The 20917-nt window shown below is 42.2% G+C and overlaps 1 protein-coding gene across 3 annotated transcripts in view; it reads right to left on the bottom strand.

The window, feature by feature from the left end:
- Positions 1 to 450: 450 nt before the first annotated feature.
- Positions 451 to 20917, bottom strand: part of ARID5B (AT-rich interaction domain 5B) — a 180130-nt gene continuing 159663 nt past the window's right edge. For all 3 annotated transcript variants that reach the window (XM_003993966.6, XM_023240482.2, XM_006937808.5), the window contains 2 exons: positions 10054 to 10252; positions 451 to 6628 (listed from right to left, as the gene is read on the bottom strand). In XM_003993966.6, the coding sequence (XP_003994015.2) occupies positions 4463 to 6628; positions 10054 to 10252 (2365 nt within the window). In that variant the 3' untranslated portion in view covers positions 451 to 4462. The remainder of the gene's footprint in view (positions 6629 to 10053; positions 10253 to 20917) is intronic.

The following is a 20917-nucleotide window of genomic DNA, read 5'->3' as shown; positions in this document are numbered from 1 at the left end:
ATATTTATCTTTTACTCACCATTGTATTTCCAGCTCCTAACACTAAGCCCGGCAGTTCAGGCATGAGTAAATCTTTGTTGACCAAGTAAATAGACAGTGACTTTTGTTATCTGCCAGGAGTGGAGCGTGGCATACAAAGGAAGTCATAGACTTAAGAGCTCTGGGTTCAAATCCTAACTCAGTTTGTTAGGTGACCTGGGGCAAATTGCCCTCTCTAAGCTTTAGTTTTCTCATCAATAAAACAGGCGTACCTGTATTCACGTGTGGGTGTGAAGACTGTATGTCACTTGGGCACCCAGCAAATTCCCAACAAAGTAGACACCATCATCACCATTACCAATTATCATCATCATCACCGCTATTATCCAATTTGGTGACAACGGGGTGCAAAAAAGTCCTGAGGCCACAGGACTCCTCAGGAAGAAGTAACAGATTGCTCACACCCAAAAGGAAACAGATAGTAACATTTTTTATTAAATATTACAGTGGATCAAAAAGTACAAAATATCTCTTGCCTGCTATGTGATTGGGAAACTATTGGCACGTAATACAGTATCAAAAGCAGTAATAAGTACAATTTGGAAAACATACAAAATTGAGTGTTTATAGTTTTGGCTCAGCATTCTTCTGGTAGTGTTTAAACTAATGCAAAGGTTACTCAATAACCTCTCCATTGGGAAACTATGTAATATCACTGGGCCATGTTGCTATATACAAATAATCACCTTACAGAGCATAGAGGTTACATAGCTGGAATCACCAAAAGTATACAATATTTACAACACAGGAAAGTTTAAAAAAGTATAAACAGCCAAGAGATTATGCTGCTATTTTCAGACATATTTCAACCATGGGGAGACAAGCAGAATATCAAATACATCAACAGCCAACACTGGAATTTAAGTGCTCAAGATACTCATTGCAATGGTGTGGGTCTCACTGGGGCAAACTTGTTCCCATTTCTCTTTAAATCTGGGACAAGAGTAAAACTGGACCAGATGGGACTTGGCTGACCACCACCAAATGTGACTTTGTGGGACAACAAGTGAAGAGAAAGAAATGGTTCTCTTTGAAGGCACACTACATAAAATATTTTTGTGGGATCACCTCGAAATTTCCATCAGACACACCAACACAGTGAAATACAGTACTTGAGAATTCATGCACCAGGTCAGAAAGTTGTAAAGTCAACATTGAGTTTTAATAAACCCTTCTGTATATGCCCTGATAAACAAGTGAACTTAAGAGCTTCTAGCTAGTAAATAAATAAGTCAGTCCTGTGGCAAATATTACAAGTTCCAATCACTTACTAGAAGAATAATTCTGAATCTCAGTTGGGCTGGGGTTTTGTTGTTGTTGTTGTTGTTTTGTTTTGTTTTGTTTTCTCTGTCTCTCTTTTTTTTAAGTTGCCAAATGTTAAACCAGAAGTTGCATGGAAAGGTTTTTTTCTTTCTTTCTTTTTTTTTTTTTTTAATATTATTTAGAATCTCCAAGTGTCCAGTAAATCACGGACTTAGTGCTATTTTGAATTGCAACATTTCTTGGAAGCCACACTCAGTAAATAGATTTATGACTCCATTGCCAATTAGATTCCACAGTTTCCTTTACTAAACTACCAATAACAATGCTTTGATTGCACAAAGAAAGGCTTGGGCAATTCCATTCAATAATAAGGCCCCTTGAACTCAAACAATGCAAACAAAGCCCTATTTAAGACTTTTTAAAATGTAGTTCTCAGCCAATGAAGAATTCAATGGTTTTTTTGAAAGATTTCCAAGATCTCTGTTCGGAGTTTTAAAACAAATAACACACTGCTTCTGTTGGGAATGTATACCCCCATCTCTCTTTATTTGTCCTGATGTTTTGCCGAGGGTATGAGCTTCCTCAGACAGAAACAGTGAGTCTCCTCTCGGAAGAGATGAGGAAAACAAAAGCTGGACTATGTTAACATTGTTTGAAAATGGTGTGATCGAATTCCAACATGATGAAACCAGACTGAAATCATTGTAGCGGGGAAAACAAATGCCCCATATTCCAAACGGATAGGTGAGCTCCACCAGGGACAGACGGCCCCCACTCCTTTGAGAAACAGACTCCTAGAGACCATGTGCTAGGGTCTAGCCCGTGTTCTGCTGCAGAAACACTGGAGTTTCCTTTTTCTTCCATGGCCTCTGATTCTGTGACCATTCAATCTAGTGCAACTTGCTTATATGTGTCCTGGCTAGCAATTTGCCAGCTGGAATTGAGATTTTTTCCCCCTCCATCTTGTGCAATAGCAGGATAATCTGCACTCACACATTTATAATCTATATTCTACTAGTCTATCTATGGTATATATATATATATATATATATATATATATGTAAAATTCCACAGGAAGGTAAATAATTAATTGAAGCAAATGGAACTCTTAACACTAGATCTCTACATTCTTTTGTTTCCACCTTTGGATATTAAGTATGTTACATTGAATATTTGGCTTCATGTCATGGAGACGCTTCAATACAAATGTATGGCATGCATGGCTTTAAGAGCCGCAGTGTCCTTGTTTACCAGTTGTGATTATTTTGCAGTCAAGTTACCTATTTAGAAGTTGAAAATTGTCATCAAAATTTTCATAGAATTAAATATCTCAGAGGTAAAGGACTGGTTAACTGTGGTTCTAATGTCTACTGGTAGTGTTGGGGGAGGGAAAGGTTGGCTGGGGAGTTCACCCAAGCAGTCTTATCAGCAGGGATGGGACTTGGAAAGAAAATCCACTCTGTATTGACTGACTTTTAACACACTTAGAAAATGCATCCACCTCGATGTTACATCCCAGCAGCGCATGGAATAAAGTGGCGAGAATGACCATACACATTCTCCACATCTTTTGACTGCTTGAACAACTTGGCCATTTCTTCCAACAATAAAAGAAATCGTAAAGTGGACTGTCTTGCCGGGTGGTTAAAAACATGACACGACCCACCAGATGTGCGTGCATACTCACAAAACTAACGCCCCATAAACCCAAAGAAGAGGGCTTTCTTTTGAAATGGGTAATCCAGGATGCCAATTATCCCACAGAGATGTGGCCTGGGAGGCTCTTCTTGAGAACAAGAAACCAACTTGATGAAGGCCATGTGACTACCTATTATTACTCAAAAGACCACGACCCAGGGAAGGTATCAGGTGCCCGGGCCTCCAGCTGCTCCTTTTCTTCCGGATAGTGGGGCTCCTTCTTCTTCCCCAACCCCCTTTCCCACACTGTTTAAAGGGATCGGTGCCAACACCAATGTAAATCATTTTGGCTTCTGTTCTAATTTCTGAAATTCCTAAAATATCTGCGCAGCCCACAAATATGTCCTCTAGACTCTTGCTGTTCAGCAGCTTGCTGCCAGTGAGGTTTTTGTTTTTATGATTCCTCTGGTATGTAGGACAGTTTCACAGCCTAGATAAGGTAAGGACAATGCTCGATATTTTCACATAACCCAATACTTCAAAGCAAAGCATTTGGCCGGGTAAGCAGTGTATAAGCTCTTTCGACTATGCCATTTATGAGGAACAAAATCCTTAAGTTGCGGATCTGCAAAGGAACATTCTTTGCACTATTGTGTGCTCAACTGTTTCTTTTTCATTTGTTCCACTAGAATCAGTTGCTTCAATTTGTAAACAATAACTTTACCACCCAAAGCTGCTCAAAATGATAAGATGTGGAAAAATTACAAACACACATCAACAACTAGGACAGTCAGTCAGCCTTTAAAAAACAAAACAAAACAAAACAAAACAAAAAACAAAAGACCTGCAAACAAAAGCGATACTGTTTAAAAAAAAAAAAGGACAAGAAGGAACCGGGAGAAAATGGAACTACCTGTATATAAATTAGGTGAGCAAACAGTGATACGGGTAGTTTTAAGAAGCAAATATATACAGTCATTTTAACAGTGTTTACTTCTCTGGATTGTTTAATAGTGTCAAAATGAAAGATCTACTGAAGTTTCACTATACATTGCATTGATTGAACCTTGGAGAGTTTTGTGGGAAGAGGGGCATCCCTTGGCAAATGTTTGCCAGTCTTCCTTGCCCCTTCCTTTGAAATGCCTGCCCCCTCCCCCTTTTTTCTTTTCTTTTTTTTTTGTTTTTTTTTTCTTTTTTTTTTTTTTTTTTTTTTTTTTTGCCCAGATTGTTCCTGACCATCCTCAAGACGGGGTCCTCTAAATTCTTCCTGGATACACAAAAATCCCTTCACAAGACCCACATGCAAAGGGAACCATCTAGGCGCCAGGGCATCGGGTTGGAAGGGGCTGGAGACCGACTAGCCAAGGCTGGAGTCGTCCCAGGAAAAATCAGGTATGTTCACCTCCCTTCTCGGCATGTTCAGCCCCTTTGGCTGGGACTGATCTTACCCCCGGATCAGAAGAAATACTGACTTCTAATTCTATAAGCCATCACCCCCAGGGTAAGGAGTGCAGCTCTGGGCTTACAGTTTTGTACTGGGGTGTACGGACGACAGCTGAGAAGACGGAAAGGCAGCTTGAGGATTTATAGCAGCTAGAGGGTAAATGCTGTTGTGCAAAAGGTCCCCGTACGAACTTCCTACAGGTGTGGCCGCAGCCAAGTGTCTGTAAAGCTGCTGAGAATTTGTCGGCGACGTGAAGATTCCTCTCTGCATCACAAGCGAGTGGAAAGCCAGGGGCTGCATGAGTGGAGAAAGCACGGTCTGGTTTTTCAAGTACTGCAGAGAATGGGAATAGCCGGCCGGGAGCCTGGAGTTGAGGCCCGAGCCACACAGGCTCCCGGAATACAAACCTGGGAAGATGGGGGACGAGAGCGGAAGCTTGTGGCCCTCCGATGGGCCCCCCGAGTGCGCGCTGTGTGCCGCCTTGCCGCCGTCGCTCTCCGGCTCCGAGGCCTTCTCCTTCGCACAGGCCTCCTTGGATGGGTCCAGGGGCGACACCGCCCGCGCCTTCTTCCCGGCAATCACGAGGTCCAAGTCCTCCAGGCTGCGCTTTATGGGGCGCGCGGCGCCAATGTTCTGGGGGCTCGATTTCCGGTGCAGGACGGGGTGGACCATGCCCTCGATCTTCCTGAAGTTCTCCAGTCTCACGTGGTGAGGTTTTCCCGACCTGGAGAGCGATTCGGGGTACTTTTTAGGGGCCGACATGGTCATGGGCGATACCCGGCAGGCTTTGGGGTGGCAGTCTCGCCCCTGGCTGTTGAGGACCTGGAAGTGGGGGGCGCCCTTGCTCTCCTGGGGCCCTGGGGCCGAGTGCGCCAGGCCCAGGACCTTGCCCGTGGGCTTGTGCAGGTTCTTGGGAAGGCTCAGGTCCGTCGGCTGATCATCCGTGGGCGCTTCGGCCGTGGCCGACTTTTTGTCTTGCAGATGTAGCGACGCGAGATAATTCCCGTGGAGCTTGTCTTGGTGTTTGTGGGAAGGGAAAGAGCTGTTTTCTGATTCCCTGTACATGTCCCTGCAAGGGTACTTGGCTGTCTGCTCGTTGTGAAGATGGTGTTCAGTGTGTCTGTAGAGGCTGTGGAGATGAGGAGAGGAGTAGAAGTCAGCCAGGAAGCTAGGCATGTGGGAGTGAGGGAGCGCCCTTTTCTCCAGAAGCTTCTCCTTGCCCTCCTGAATTTCTTGCTTCAGGACGTAGGAGTCAGCAAGGGGGCTAAGGTGATGCTTGGAGAGACTGCAGCGGTAGGGATCTGATCGACCCAGCTTGTCATGCTTAAAGATGTCACTGATGCTCTTTCTGTCCTCCGAGGGCTTGCTTCTGAAACTCTGCACGTGCTGAATCACTGACGGCCGGCTAACGGCCATGTGGTCGGTACTCTGGCCATGGTGGGCCTGGGACAAACCCGAACACAGGTCATCCCTGGCAATGAGTTTCTTTTTGCTGATCAAAGGGGGTGGGGAGCCATAGGGGTAGCTGCCGGAGAGGCTGGCCCCACTGACTTGGGACAAAAGTTTCTTCTTGGCCAGTGGGGACATGATGCCTGGGTTGCCCCTTGAGTAGAGCAGAGGGGTGTAATTGAGCCCGTGGTTCTCATTCATGGGCCCAGTCAGGTCTTTGTCTTTGAACATGTCAAATGACTGAACCACGAGGACCTTCGGGGTCTGCTTTAGGGCATTGTGGATGTCATCGCTGCCCAGCTGGTCCACCTTCACGGTGCAGTTGGCAATGTAATCCGCCATTGCGGGTAGCTTGTCATCCTCTATCTCATTCTGGTTTGCCAGGGGTGGCTGCGTGGTGGGGAAGCCAGGGAAGGGCGCTTCTTGGAGGTCATTTTCAGGGCTCTCTGTAAAACAGCAGGGCTGGGGTTCTTGTTTCGAGTCCACAAGAGCGCTGGGAGAGGTGAGTGGCTGTTTGCCGGCCCCGGGGACAGGGGCTGGACCCCTTTCGGGGGCCGGAGGGGCACTCGGGAGTGGAGGAGGAGGCCCCTTCTCTCCCACCTCTTCCACCACCTTCTCACTGTCGGCACCTTGATCTATGTCATTGTCCTTTTCTGGGTCTGCCCTAGACCCCAGGGGCCTCGCTGCAAAATCCTGGTACCCTTCCATTTTTTTCTTCACATCTGCTGCCGGGAGAGGCTCCGTGATGCTCTTCTGATTTAAAGTTTCTTGTTCCTTCTCTGGCTCTGATGAGACCTGATAAAATATTTCAAAAGACAGTCAGAAGGAAGCCAAATGCGTTGACACATTTTGCTATGAAACAAAATATTACACGCAGCAGTTTTTCTTGAAAACAGGCTTGTCAATCAGCTCAGGGAGTTTCTGTAAAGCTTTATTCCGCACCCCCCCCGCCCCCATCACAGCTCTAAACAAAGAAATCTAAATTACAGAAACATGAGGGTAGATAGGCGCTCTAGTCCCTTGTGAGACACCTATCAAATAGCAAAGTGTATACGATCTTATCATTCCTTGATTCTAATATATAGGTTAATACTGAGGTTGTTTTTTTTGTCAAATCAGTCAATTATCCAAATGGGTTTTAAATTACATGCTGCGCTTTATGACACTTTGGAGAAAGATTTTTTTTTTTTGAAAGCATCTCTCTTTCAAAAACCAACCAACCCCATATCAACAACAGGAAACAAACTTCCTAGAACCCCTTGCCTTTCTTTGAGACAGCAAACTCATCCTAATGTGTTCAGTATGATGCCTAAAATTAGCAATGCTTAAGTGTTAATTTCTACTCGGTGCCATATGACATGCAGATAATGCTAAAATATTAAAAAATTATGCGGATGCAACACCAGCCTGTCTACCTGAGGGACGGAGGACTCAAAGTCCTTCTAGGCTGCAGCAAACTATATTTCTATTAAAGCTGAAAATGAAGTTATCAAAATTCAGGCAGTGAGCACCACCACAAATGCAGCTTTTCTGTTCACTGAAATACACTGTGGTCAATGAGATGGGTGTGCGCTTTATGTGTCCCTATTGACAGAAGTTGTGGGCACAATTTGACCCATTCATTGCATTATGTAGCTGTGCAAAGTTTGACCTTAGAAGGTCATTTTAACTTTCCATCTGTGACCCAGCTGGCTGACAAGCCCTTTCAAAACTGTCACTCTGCCCTGACGTGTCTAAGAGGAGAACAGTCACAAAACAGTTGTATTGAGCTGGTCTTTTTTCCAACCCCTGCCCACCGCCCCCCCCCCCCATCATCTCCTCCCTTGAATGTTGTTCCTCTTTGTTAAGAAAAGAAGTATCAACCACATTAACATCTTCGGGTAGGACTGAGGATGCTGGTATAGGGGTGCACAGAAAAAATATTTTAAAGAAATCAAACCCTTTCAGAGGTATTTCTCCTTAAATCTACTTGAAGATAACTCTGTCTTTTAGGGACGTGTAAGACCTAATAGCTTTTGCTTCTCTTCTCTTTCTTTCTTTTTTTTTTTTTGTACTAATAGTTGCCTTTTCCAGTACAAATATCATTACTTGTTCTACATTAACAATCATCATTGGTCCCCTGAGCTTATACATTACATGAAAATACAGAAAAATGAGTACAGCAAGGGAAAAAGGCAAATTGCATTTAAATGTCAGTTTCTGATGGGGCTGTGGTTTGAAGTAAAGCTACAGGGGATACTCAATCTCACTGAAGTTTCTGGGACCTAGGTCTTCGGTTACATGGAGTTTTATGGTTTTGTTTGTAAAACAGGTTTAGAGGGTCTCTGAAAGCTAGGCAGAAAAAAGTAAAGGACCGTTTTTCCTGGGATGGCATTTTATGATCTGCCTTGATGTGTTAAATGGTACCTTCCCACATGCCATTTGCAATCCAATTACCTGAAGATAGTGGGTCTGACTGGAAGGGCTTTATAAGCCCTCCTGTCTCCATTGAGTTCACTGCTTCATATTGAAAACATCAAGAAAAACAACAATAAAATCCAAGCTCCAAACACACAGTCACCGAGGAGAAATATACCTGGCCAAACACATGAGTCTGTGTTGGAGGTGGACAGCAGTTCTTACTCTAAGGTCAGCCTTGGAGAGGGTATGAGAGTCCAGGTAGTTCAGATGACCTGACCATGATAACCTCTGATACTCCAACATTACAGTGCCTTGAGGCACTGGGGCCTAGGAGAAACAGGGAGCCTGAAGGCCTTAAGAATTTCTGTGATCTGGAGGGAGTCAGGCTCTACTCTTGGCAACAATCATTCCCCAAGCTGAGGGGCTTCAGGGCAGCGGGCTGAGGACTCCTCCCCCACCTCACAAAACAACCATTTCAAACTTCATCCCCAAAGTGGAGCCACTCAAAGGTCAGCTGGCCCCGTGGCCTCAGTTTGTCCTCTGGTGCTTTGGCGATGCTGTACATATGGTATCTAATAGAACTCACTGATCCAAAACCCTATAATAAATCACCAGGCCAACGGGATAAAGGAAGAATGGAATGTCAGCCTTAACTTGGAATTTCCTTGCTTTTGGCCATTTATGTTGCAAGCTTGCAGATGTTTAGAAATCTCTGCATCATTCCCCCCCCCCCATTTTTTTAATTACTAAAGCTTAGAATAATTACGAAACAAAAATAAAAAATAAATCTTTTCTTGGTATTAATAATCTCTTCTTACACAGGAGTCAGTTGGGTAGGTTAATTTCTAGTTAGGAGGTTGGTGTGGTGTGTGTGTATGTGTGTGTGTGTGTGTGTGTGTGTGTGTGTGTGTGTGTGTTTTAAGCCAGTGTTTAATTAGGGAGTCTCTTATGTGTTCATTATAAACCTGATTTTTAGGGGGTGTTTAATATCAGTACCAAAATTCCCTTTGGGGTTGAATCCTAGAACATGCTGTCTCCAAATGTGGCTGCTAATTTTTTTTTTTTTTTTATGGGCAGCAGGGTTTTTTATTATTCATGTTGAAACAGAGCCCAGATCAGCCTCCATGACTGGCTGTATGCTGACAGTAATGGCTTCTACCAAAGGGCTGTTGGGGGCTGTGGGTAGCTGGGGCTTGTTTTAAAAGGTTCAGAAACTACCTGTTAACATGAGAGATAATAATGGTTTCAGAGGAACAATTTCAAAATTCTCCTACAAATAGTATATACTTAAGGTGTTTCTAAACTGGTTTCAACCCAAGGCTCATGTACAGAGGTCAATTATGGGAGGCAAACAAATCTCTGAGTTTTTAGGGAAGTCCTGTGGAGACATGGCATATATCATTTCAACATCCCTAGATATGCTAGAACCCACAAAGTGTGCTGTAGAGTCAGACCAACTCCTCAGATAGACTGGCTGTGAAATGACAAAGAAGCCACATCACATAGGAGTCTCTTTGCTTCCCAGAGCTGAAGCCCTGACTCCTTCTATCTCAAAGTCAGCATTTGCTATCAGTTTTATACAGGATGTTCTCATCTTTCTAGATCCTGTTATTGGTCCATCCAGTTAATACCGCGCACTGCCTTCCAGCTCCTGGGCAAACCAACAGATCCGCTCTACGGGGACCCGTGGAGCTGAGATGATGTGAATTCTTAGTCTAGGGCTGTGGGTATTCAGGGACACGGCTCTGGATGCAGGGTTCCAGAAGACACAGGACAGGATGTGTCTCACAGAGGTATTTCTGTGGAGGACAGCAACTCACCTCTGATGATTCCTGGGGCTTTGGGGCATTCTCTTTTTCTTTCTTGCTCTTAGGGATTTCATGTTTGATGCGTTTGGTTCCTGATACTTTTGTTTTATTCTCATTTTCCTGTGAACTGTTCTCCTGTTTCCGAGGTTTGATTGGAGGCAGGGGTTTATCTTCCTCTCCTTTAATAAACCTTTCATATGGTAGGATTAATCTGGAAGGATATCAGAAGAGATGATCAATCTTGGGAGGCAGTTCCAGGTAGCATTGATGCTACTGGGATTTAGTTTCTTTTCTCAATACAAGCAATTTATTGAATGACCTCATCTCCAATGACACCTGTGCATTTCTAGAAACTTACTCCACACTTCCGGGATCTACTTCCTTGGTCAAAACCAGCACCTGGTAACTTACGTACTTCCCTGTAAGACATCTTTCTGGTTTTATGAATCTATATACCAAAGATACCAATGGAAGCGTCCAAAGTTTAACATCATTATCACAGCTCATGGAACCTGGCTAAGTGCCAAAAATATTATCACAGCAATGAAAGCAAGACTAATGACAGCTGGCATTCATTTATTGCTCTGCCAACTATTATTTATTGAGCACCTACTATGTGCATAAGTGCTCAAAGCACTGAGATATAGCAGTGAATAAAGCATTCAAAGCCCCTGACTTCATGAACATGATAGTCTAAGTATGCACTAGTATGTGCCAGGTAATGTCCTAAATGCATTATATAGATTATTTCATGTTATCTCCACAGTATCTTTCTGGAGTGTTACTGTAATTGTTATTATTATGATATTACTACTACTACTATTACTATTATTACTATTCCTTTTTGAGAGATGAGGCAAGCGAGGCCCCGGAAAGGTTAAATAATTTGCTTAAGCATTACACCATTTGTTAGAGATGGAATTTGCACCTAGTTCTGCCTGTCTCCAAAGTTTATATTTTCATTCATGTTAAAATATAGAGCAGACACTTAAGATAAAGAGGTTAATGGGAGGCAAGCTCAGTGTGGCTGAGAGACAGCTGTCTTCTCCCGAGTTCTGAGGTGGGTGGGTGACTCCCACCCGTTTGGGGGTGCCAAACAAAAGACAGCCCCAGTGAGGAGGGCGGACAGACCACTCAAGCCACAAAAATCAGAGGGCTGAAAAATTCAAGCATTTTAATTATATAACTTTTCAAACAAAGTACATAAAATTGTTCTAAAAAGAGAAACATCAAACAGCTCTAGTTTTAATCTGTTTTCCCTTTGCGACATAGCTCTTGATCTGAAAGGGAAAAATAGCTGATGTAATTAAAAGGGATGGATTGCATTACAATCTCAGTTTCAACTGCAGTGATTAAAGTTTTTATAATGCATTTGGTATGATTAATGACTCACTGTGGGATTAATACAAGACTCAGCCTTAAAAATATGAACTTTAATACGGCAAACATAATTTGTTTTAAATAAGACAAGTTGACTCAATGAAGAAAATGTACTTGGCTTATAAACAACATAAATCTGTTCAAATATTGGGAACCCTAATTATTTTTAAACTAAGACTTCCAGGCAAAAACTTCTTTGGTTTGGATATTTGTTAGCTATCCTGCCATCGGCTTCTAACCAGGCAACTTGGATCTCAGCTACTTCAACACACACAACTGTTCAGGTTTGCGAGTACAGACGTGGGGGCTTTTGTGATAATAGTTCGATGTTTAATAAAATACCAAGGAAATTATGGGAAAATGAAATCCCGATTTACAGCATATTAGAAACAAAATTCATTTACTGAGCATGCTCAGACAAGGTATGTGCAAGGAGGCGTGAATAATAGTTTCGAGCCCTCTGTCTGGCAGTGGGCCAGCCATGAAGATCAACACAGCCCGTGGGGAATAGTTATCTTCAGATCCCATTACAAACTGAGTTTAAACATGTTACAGCTGCTAAAACTGGAAACTGTTCTCTCGATGTAGACTTACTAAAATAATATATGGTTGCCAAATACCTGACTCCCACTGTAATATTACAGTTAATGTTTATATAATAAAAAGCATAACTAAGCAGAAGAGAGAAAAAAGCAATCTTGTTCATACTTGAATTTATCCCGTCTCATCTGTAAAGTCCCCAACATTACCCCGATTCCTTTTATCTGCGTGGTCCTGCCAGGGACTTGATCCCCCTTTAACATTGGCAGGTTGGGGATTTTTGTCTGGGGAGTGAAATGCATTGAATATTTTAAACGGGGGGAAAAACATTTTAAATAGACTTTAATGAAAACATATTTTTATTGTTGGGACGGATAGGTTTGTTTTACTTTTGTTTGGTTGCCATGGGAACCCAAGTAGCATTGAAGTCTGGGTATTCCAATGGTTGCTGTTTGTTGGGACCCCCTTGCCCTCAGCTTCATTCTGTAATCGCGACGGTGACACGTGGAGGAACCCTCTTCACCCGGAAGCATGACAGTGTTACCTCTGAGTGTAGGGAGAGGGTGACAGAAGGCAGAGAACTGGGTTGGAGGCACACCCAACGTGGACCCCTCCCCTCAGGCTCTCACAGGCCGGGGCCACCCAGGCCCTTTAGCTGGGTGCCTTTAGGAGACTTTAATTTCCTTAGACAATTCTGCAGATTCAAGAAGCAGGGCAACATTTCCATTTCAGTTTTTGCTTTCATTTTTTTTCCTTTTCTTTCTTTCTTTCTTTTTTTTTTTTTTTTCTTCTTCACTCAACTCAGCAGCTGGCTGGCCGACAGCAGTAAAAAATACATTTCACTTTGCTGGTCAAAGGCCTAAAGCCAGAAGCAGGAAATCTGGAATTAAATGTTTCTTGTATCTGGAAAGAGGCATGACTAAGGTAAAACTGAATCCAAACACAAGCTTTGCTTGTTCAAGGCTTCCAGAGGGAGAGAATATGTGAGTGAGTGAGTGAGTGTGTGTGTGTGTGTGTGTGTGTGTGTAAAGGTCAATTGAGTGGTTTTTTTTCCTCCTTCTAAATCACTGAAAGATAATTATAGTGGCTCAGGGAAAAAAAGGTTCCCAAAATAAAACAAGAAAGGCAGCAGCTAAAAGGAAACAAGTAGAAATATGGCCAGCTAAGCCCCAAAGAACAGGGCACGATCTCACACAGCACACAAACAATCACTGTTCATATAGTGATTTCCGTTTGGTGCGATTTTCACTGAATGTTTTTTCAGTTATCCTGTCATGGTACAACACAATTACCCCACAGGATATGATCTTATCATCTGGTTATTAGAAGTTTTTACAGTACAAAAAGACGAAAGCTATTATAGGCTTTGGAACATTTTAAACGTTTAGGGTAAATGCAATACCATTAAAAACAGGTTAGCCAATATTAAGGTCAACGTTACCCAATGCAGGAAGCTGAGTAGGCTCGTATTGTATAAAGAATCTAGTATAATGCAACATGCCTGTGCCTTGCGGATGATTATTCCTCAAATATTTGTAGTACAACAAAGATTTAATCAGTCTCTAAACTATACAGCTAAAAGCAAAAATGCGCCCCAGCCCCTGAGAACTCATTACACAGCCCATCTTCAATGGGCTGCAACTCTAAGAATGTGGGTTGGGCTTTAGGTGGGTGGAAGTAATGGGGAAGAGAAGCAATATATTCATTAGAAAATCCAGAGAGATTTTTACCCCTGATCTACATCTACTCTGGGAATTGAAAGCTTGGCAGATAAATGGGCCTTTATTATTATCCAGATTTCACATTTCAGATTAGCAAAATGCTTATTTACGATGCCATTAATGGATCTGAAATAGGTAAGCCATCATGTATTAAAAAATAACATCTTTCCATAGGCATAAGATTTGTAGCAGCGTGAGATTTTATTTTTCCCTAGGAATAATACAAGAATAACATTTTCCACCCCACAGCAGAAACAGTAGGGGAGCCTTTTGCTATCACCAAGATTCTTATTAAATTCAGTCACTGTGAAAGCAAGATTTTTTTTCTCCTTCTCCTTCTTCATCTTTTTTTTTTTTAAATAAAGACGACTTAAAATCAACCCAAGTTAAAATTAACAAATCAATAGCGTTATAACCTTGATTTATTAGCATCTGAGCCACTAAATTATCATCATACAAGAAATTGCTGGTTTGAAAAGATTTCGGCTTTGTTAAATCTCAAGTTAAATAATGGTGCTCAGTATACTAGGTTTTTAGATCTGCCTCATCTGATATTATGAAAAATTCAATACATTTCTCTACAGCAGAAGTCAGGGGTCAGCAAATCTATTACTGTAATGTAAGTAATCTGGCAACCTGCCAGCTCTTTCTCTCTTTTATTATTTTTTTAAACACCAAGGCAGATAATTTTATATTTACAAATTCTAAAATCCTCCAGGGTCCTGCCTCTCTTTCTTAACAAAAACCAGCAGCCTCACATTCAAGAAATGTATATCGCCACATGTCCTCATCATTTGCATTTCATACAAAAGAAGAAAAGACTTCATCTTTATTAGGCAGCGCTGTCCCCCTCCCTTCCCCATACTCAGACGGAAAATAATGTCAAATCTCTTTTGAACGAGTAACCACTAATAATCTTCTGTATTGATTAATGCTTGCATGGAATGACTGAACTTTGGGGCCAAAAACATTGAGCAAACAGTGCTTAAGAGGAAAAATGAGAATCCATCTATTTATAGAGCTCTGCAAAATGATAGTATAATACTGTCTAGAACTGACTCAATTTGGAGTGGGGGAAAGAAGTAGGTAATTTATAGGGTTGTAATTGATCCTCAAACTCACCCTTGTCACTTTATAGACACTGTTATGGTATCAAACCTGTGAAAAACTCTAGGCCCAAAGATCTGCTGGTGCCCCTGGAACAGAATACCTTAGGGTCAGAGGGAAATAAAGTTGGTGTGCATGTAAGGGCCAAAATGCTCCTACTATACTTACAGTATTAGGCTTTTGTATGGCAGTAGAAAAGAAATGACATATTGGTTCCGCTGGGGCTTCGGATCTGATCTGATCCCAAATGAAGTCATTATACCTCTAAGTTGACTCCAGGGTTGATAAATTCTAAGGCTTGGCCAGACATTTCCCTTCTCAGCCAGAAATTGAAAATATAACTTCACTGTGAAGTGTGGGAAGCAATCTTTCACCAAATATGGAGCCAATAGAAGGTATATTTTTCTTTTTTGAAGATGATGTATGCACCCCTGTTAAGGTTCCAAGAAGACTAGAAAGTTTCTAATCTCACATACTGTCCACCTCTCAGGGTTCCAGACCACAACCATAAAAATGGCAGAAGGCATTTGGGTGATTGGTACCAAAACAAAAGTCAAAGACACAAATGTGCTATGTCAGCGTACACAGAAGTGGGATGTTTCCTCAGTGGGCACAACACTCACTGAGTACAACAGAAACTTTGTTCCTGTTCTCTTAAAAACCAAGCTCCATCTGAGAAAGATGTGGGCCCTGGGTAAAAATCTCCTCTATTTTATGGTGTGTTTCTGGAAAGCAGAAAAAATAGCGTGCAGAGTGTGAGGAGCAAAATGTCAGTAACCAAGAGAGCTGAGAAAGAGGTCTCCAGCACCCTCCTAAAACAGATGAGGAGGTGAACTAAAGGCTTTGAGCATTGAACCATGCTGACCTGTAGGCCATGCTGACCTGTAAGCCATGGAGAATGGTGAATGGCAGGACTCATGTGAGCTAAGAAAACCATGGGAGAATGCAGCATGGGTTCTATATGGAAGACTTAGCTTGACCGTGAGGTCACCAAGGGTAAACTGTATGGAGTGCTTTAATAAGGAAGTGGGTATAAATAGCATCATTTATATTCTATGTAAGAACCCAAAAGCCATGTGGCCCATTATATCAACAACAATATATGGCCACTTGTCATCAGAAAAGGTCTTTCTTGGGAAAATTACCTGCCTAACAGGGCTTCATTGCCTACTCTAGAGACAACAGAAGATGAACAAGAAACTTTTTTGAAGGCATTAATACTGTCCATTTGCCCCTGGAAGTGGTGGGAGAGTTGTTTCCTAGGCCCATTAATGACTCTGACACCTTCTGTGGTCCTGGAGTGCCTGTAACACTAAGTAAAAAAAGAAAAGCAAGGTACATGAAGCCTGGGCCAAGCAAGATGGTGGCTTGACTCCTATAAAGGATTGTCAACGTGAGAGAGGTTGCTCAGGGATGACAGGCCCGCTGAACTGCAGTTACATTGGTCTGTGGGGGCCTGAGGTGGGAGGATGGGGAGAGAAACTTCTGGTTATTCTTATATATTGATTAGGCATTCCAATATTAATAACAGGGTCCATGTATTAAATGCCTATTAATAGGAGGTATTTGTATACCTTAAGTTCAACTATTACAAAAATAAGTATATACAGGTACATTATTTTACCCTCATTTTTATGGATGAGGAAATGGAGGTTCAGAGTGAAATTATTAAATGACTAGTCAAAGGCATGCAGCTATTAAGTGCTAAAATTTGAGTTCAAACACAGATCTGTCTGCCTCTCTGAGCTGCCTTTATATCAGCAGGGTAACTGCACTTTTATACCTTGTCTGAGAAGCACTGACACTCAGGAGATACTGAACTGATCACCCCTGGGTTAGGAGAATTCTAAGCACTTAAGGCACTAAAAAAATCAGGGTGAGCATTCTCTTTTTCTCAGACGCAACAGACCTATAAGATACACCCATGGCCATTCCACAAGGAGTCAACCCATTAGAACAGCCCTACGGCTTGGGCACTGGGCACAATACTCCTTTTTCTAAAATACCATGACTCTTGAAAAGGTGGTGACCCTAGGTGGATGAGGCCCAACTTGATGTTGGATGGTAAGAGAAACTCAGCAATCATATCCCTTCATGAATTCCAGCCTGGGGTACTTAATCTTACCATGTTTGAGGTTCTCATGGCCTCCCCAGTTAGAATGAAAGCTCCTCAGGGGCTTTGCTTCTATGATGCCTCCTTGCCTCTTCTAAGAGGGTCTAGACTGATGTTATCCCCATGTCTTTCACACTAAAGAAAGTTGGAATGGACTTAAGGCTGACTTTATGCCCTGGGATTAAAGTACATTCTCACAACAGAGGGCATAGACCATAAATAGCACCCAGCTCTCCACAATGTCAGCCAGCAAAGATGGTGGCAATCATTCTTCTCAATGAAAAAACAATGACTAACTCAGAATTAAGTTGCATGGATCCATTTCAAGGGCAGATGAACATTATTTCAAGAGTAACAGACAAATATAACTACAGTGTTTTCAACATAATGAGCACCCCACAAATGAAGGCAGACAGTGTCCATTATGTGAAGACAGGCAAACAACTATTGCATTTAGGTCTCATCTACATGAGACACCATGGGTTCCAGAGCTTCTGAAATGTTCAGCAATTCCCCCCCACATTTATAATTTTGATCAAACTTCGTAATAAGTTGTATAAAAACAAAATGTTCTGAGAGGTTTTCGGTGGAAGAGTTAAGGATATATTTTAATGGTAAACAATTACATTCTTCTGTCATCTGATGCTTTTTTTTCTTTCTTTTTTGGAAACATGGCTCTCTGAATTTTCAATAGTTCCTTTGTGAAGGCATCTGTTACTCACGTAATTGAAAAGATGTTTGTGCAGTGGCATGCTTGAGAGTACAGTTATTTAATCTTAATGATAAAGCCCCGAGGACAGAAAATCATAAGTAGAAACCTCTTGTTATTTATCAAAAAGAAAAGGGGCTAAGACACCTAATCTATTCTCAAATTTAAATTCATGCTTGATGAAAACTATCAATAAAACATAGGACCTGAAAAGTTTCTTAAATACTGTACCCAGGTTCAAAGGAGTGAGAAAGGGGGGAGGTAGGGTGAAAACAAAAATGAGACAATAAAGGAGACTGACAAAGAAAAACTGCTGTTTGGCAAGCTTTTTTTGGGTCAAACAAAGAACTTGCTGTAGTTTACAGCATGACATACACACTTGATTAGTTTGTGCCTGAGGGTGTTTTTACACTCGATAGTGTAAACTCCAACTTCTATTAATTACAACTTGCATTTAGAGGCAAATTTAAGAATTTTTAAATAGAGATTTTTCAAAGGCTCTTGTTTATTTTTTTTTAAAGCAGAAACCAGTTTTTCTACTCCAGGGCCTGGCGAGAGTTTTGTTTTCCTTTTTAAAAGTTTCTTGAAATATCCAGGCATTGGAAAGTTATCAGAGCATTTTAGGCATGCTGAGTGATACAGAGGAAGGCTCTTGCTTAGGAAATTATCTGACTCTCCTTTGGGGAGGAATTCTATAGGTCCCCCAGAACAAGCTTGGTGGAGTGTAGACGGAAGAGTGGCAGAAATGCCTCAGCCTGCCTGAATCTCAGCACCTTAGGTTTCCCAGGCTCCTGGCTGTTGATAAGAGCCAGGAGGACTTCTGTGTATTTGAGGAAAAAGGGAGTTGCGAAAGCCTGCGTGGCAGTGTTGGAGAGGTATTAATACCTGTGCCCACTGGCTAGAGCCCACATTACCAACACAGTATTTAGAAAGGAGCTGCAAGTCCAGACATTGGTCAACCCCACCATGGTCACCCATGGGTGAGGATGGGAGTGGTCCAGCCACTGGACCTCAGGGCAAGAGAGTTAACAGACACTGAGAAGATAAACTGCAAGACCTGCCTGTGGTGGATCTGATTTGAAATTGAGCCTTAGTACTCCCCTGACAGCCTCTTCCACCACCTCGTTTCCTACCTCTTTATGCACATTTTGTAGAAGAAACTGTCCTTTTTGTTTGGATTGAAATCAATTCATTCAACCCCTAATTCCTGAGTTCCCAGATATGTTCATGATGCTGCACTGGGTGCATTGGGGAGACTCAAGGAAAGCAATACCACATGATCCTTGCTCCCCAAAATAGTATCTTTACTGTTCTTGAATTCTTCAGCTGAATATTTTAGCTGTATGTTGATCTCTGTATGTGTGATGTATGATGATCTCTCAAGTTCTAACCTAACTCTTTTAAGATCCAGTTCAAATTCTAGATCCTCCTGGAAGACTTTGCTCATTCCAGCTGAAAATTCTCTCTTCTTTCTTTCATCCCTGTTGAACTTCTTATTTGTATCTATTACTTACTTACCTAAGGTTTTTATAGCCTTAAATATTCAACTCTCTTTCATGTATGTATGAACTAAGAGTTAGATCGTATGATAAGTTAGATAAGCCAAGGATCATAGTACCTCCCAGTTCTATTGAGTTGGTAGCACTGGCCTGGGGGTGTCATACTGAGGAGAATTCTGAAGCTGAGCTTGGCCTCATGGAAAGTAGCATCATGTTCCCTTAGCAATCTCTTCCATAAATGTGGTAGGGTGAGCACCTCCTCATTGTTTGTCAACCCTACTCCAAACTCATTGGTTCATCCATTTTCATTATCCCAGAGAAGGCTTTGTACATCATAGGTATTCAAAAAACACCCAATGGCTCTTGAGGACAGCAGCAAAGGAAAAAGGCAGTCAGCCAGTCACTCAAATGGCAAATCACTCCTATCCCAGAAAAAGAAAGTGGCCACTGGGAGGGGGCTTCTTACCAATTTCAAATGTAATCTCAGGCTATGTTGAAAGGCCGATACTGCTACATCCCAAGAAGTACTATATACCACATCTGGAATCGCTTTGGGTATTCTGAGTGACACAAATTGGAGGCATCTACGTAAGAGCAGGCCAACCTCGTGAAAACCAATAAATCGTGCTCTGAGGCTTGGTTGAATGGAATAGGAGGCCTTGGAGTGGGAGAGAAGCTTTGCCAAGCATGTGGCGGTCCATCACCAAGGAAATGGCATGCAGAGAAAGAGTCAGACCCAGAAGGTGAGGGAGGGCCAGTGGGAAGTCACAGATGGTGTCTTGTTCAGCATGTGGAAGAGTGTTTAGATGAAGAGCACCTCCAACGGTGGCCTGCTTCTTTCTTGTTCCCCAACTGCAAGGCGTTGGAGCAGAGACTGGATTAGCCCAGTGCCAAAGGTAGTTCAGTTCCCACAGAACTTGGCAGCTTATAGGCTACATTTTGCCCAGGGGTATGTTTAGTTTAACTGATGTAAAATATTTTCAGAAATATTGGATCCAATATTTGCAAGTCAGGTGACTTCATGTAAAAGTTATCATGAAACCATTCAAGGTCTGACAGTACTGAGGCTGTATCTGTCCAAGACAGTGGTGTTGGCTGATCCTGCTGGGCCTCTCTGGCCTGTGTGTGCCAGCTTCCTACTTTCCTACCTGGCCACTGCACTCACCTATGCTACCTCCCCCACAGACATCTGAGTCTGTGCCCGGGGGTGTGGAGTAGTGCTTCTTCAGTGGCCTGACGTGAAGGACCAGTTTTCTGAGTTTCCTGTCTGTTGCTGACTGACACTGGTGTAAAATTCGTAACTCATAAAAATGAATTAGTAGAAAATGAAATTTAAGAAAGGCACATAAAACACAAGGCCCGATTTTTTATTTGTTTCAACAGACATAAAATGATTCTGGCAAATTGCTACGTACGTGTAACAATGCTTATTCATAATTATTCTGTTCACAGAACACAGACAGGCCAGAAACCCTCACTTGAGAAGCACTGGTCTAGAAGACGACTAAGGGACCTCTCAAATCTAAAATACTCTGTGATCTTGCCTGTGTCTTTCTGAATTGTGTACTGATTAACTTCAAGGGTATCAAAATGACCAAAAACATAGCAGATCATGTCCAGGACATAAACAGAACTGGAACTCACCTTACTTTACTTTCCCTTGGCTTTTTCCTCACAACATGATTAGCTGAGTTCCTTAGGACTTGATATATTTTTGGTCTTTATCTTAAAGCACATATTTATCTTACTCAAAACATGAACCTCTCTTTCTTCAGAGAGGAAAGGCTGAGGTCCAGCTGTCACTAGG

Source organism: Felis catus, chromosome D2, assembly GCF_018350175.1.
Source record: "Felis catus isolate Fca126 chromosome D2, F.catus_Fca126_mat1.0, whole genome shotgun sequence".
Lineage (NCBI taxonomy): Eukaryota > Metazoa > Chordata > Mammalia > Carnivora > Felidae > Felis > Felis catus.
Note: the sequence above shows the minus strand (reverse complement) of the source record. Positions and strands in the feature narration are given on the sequence as shown.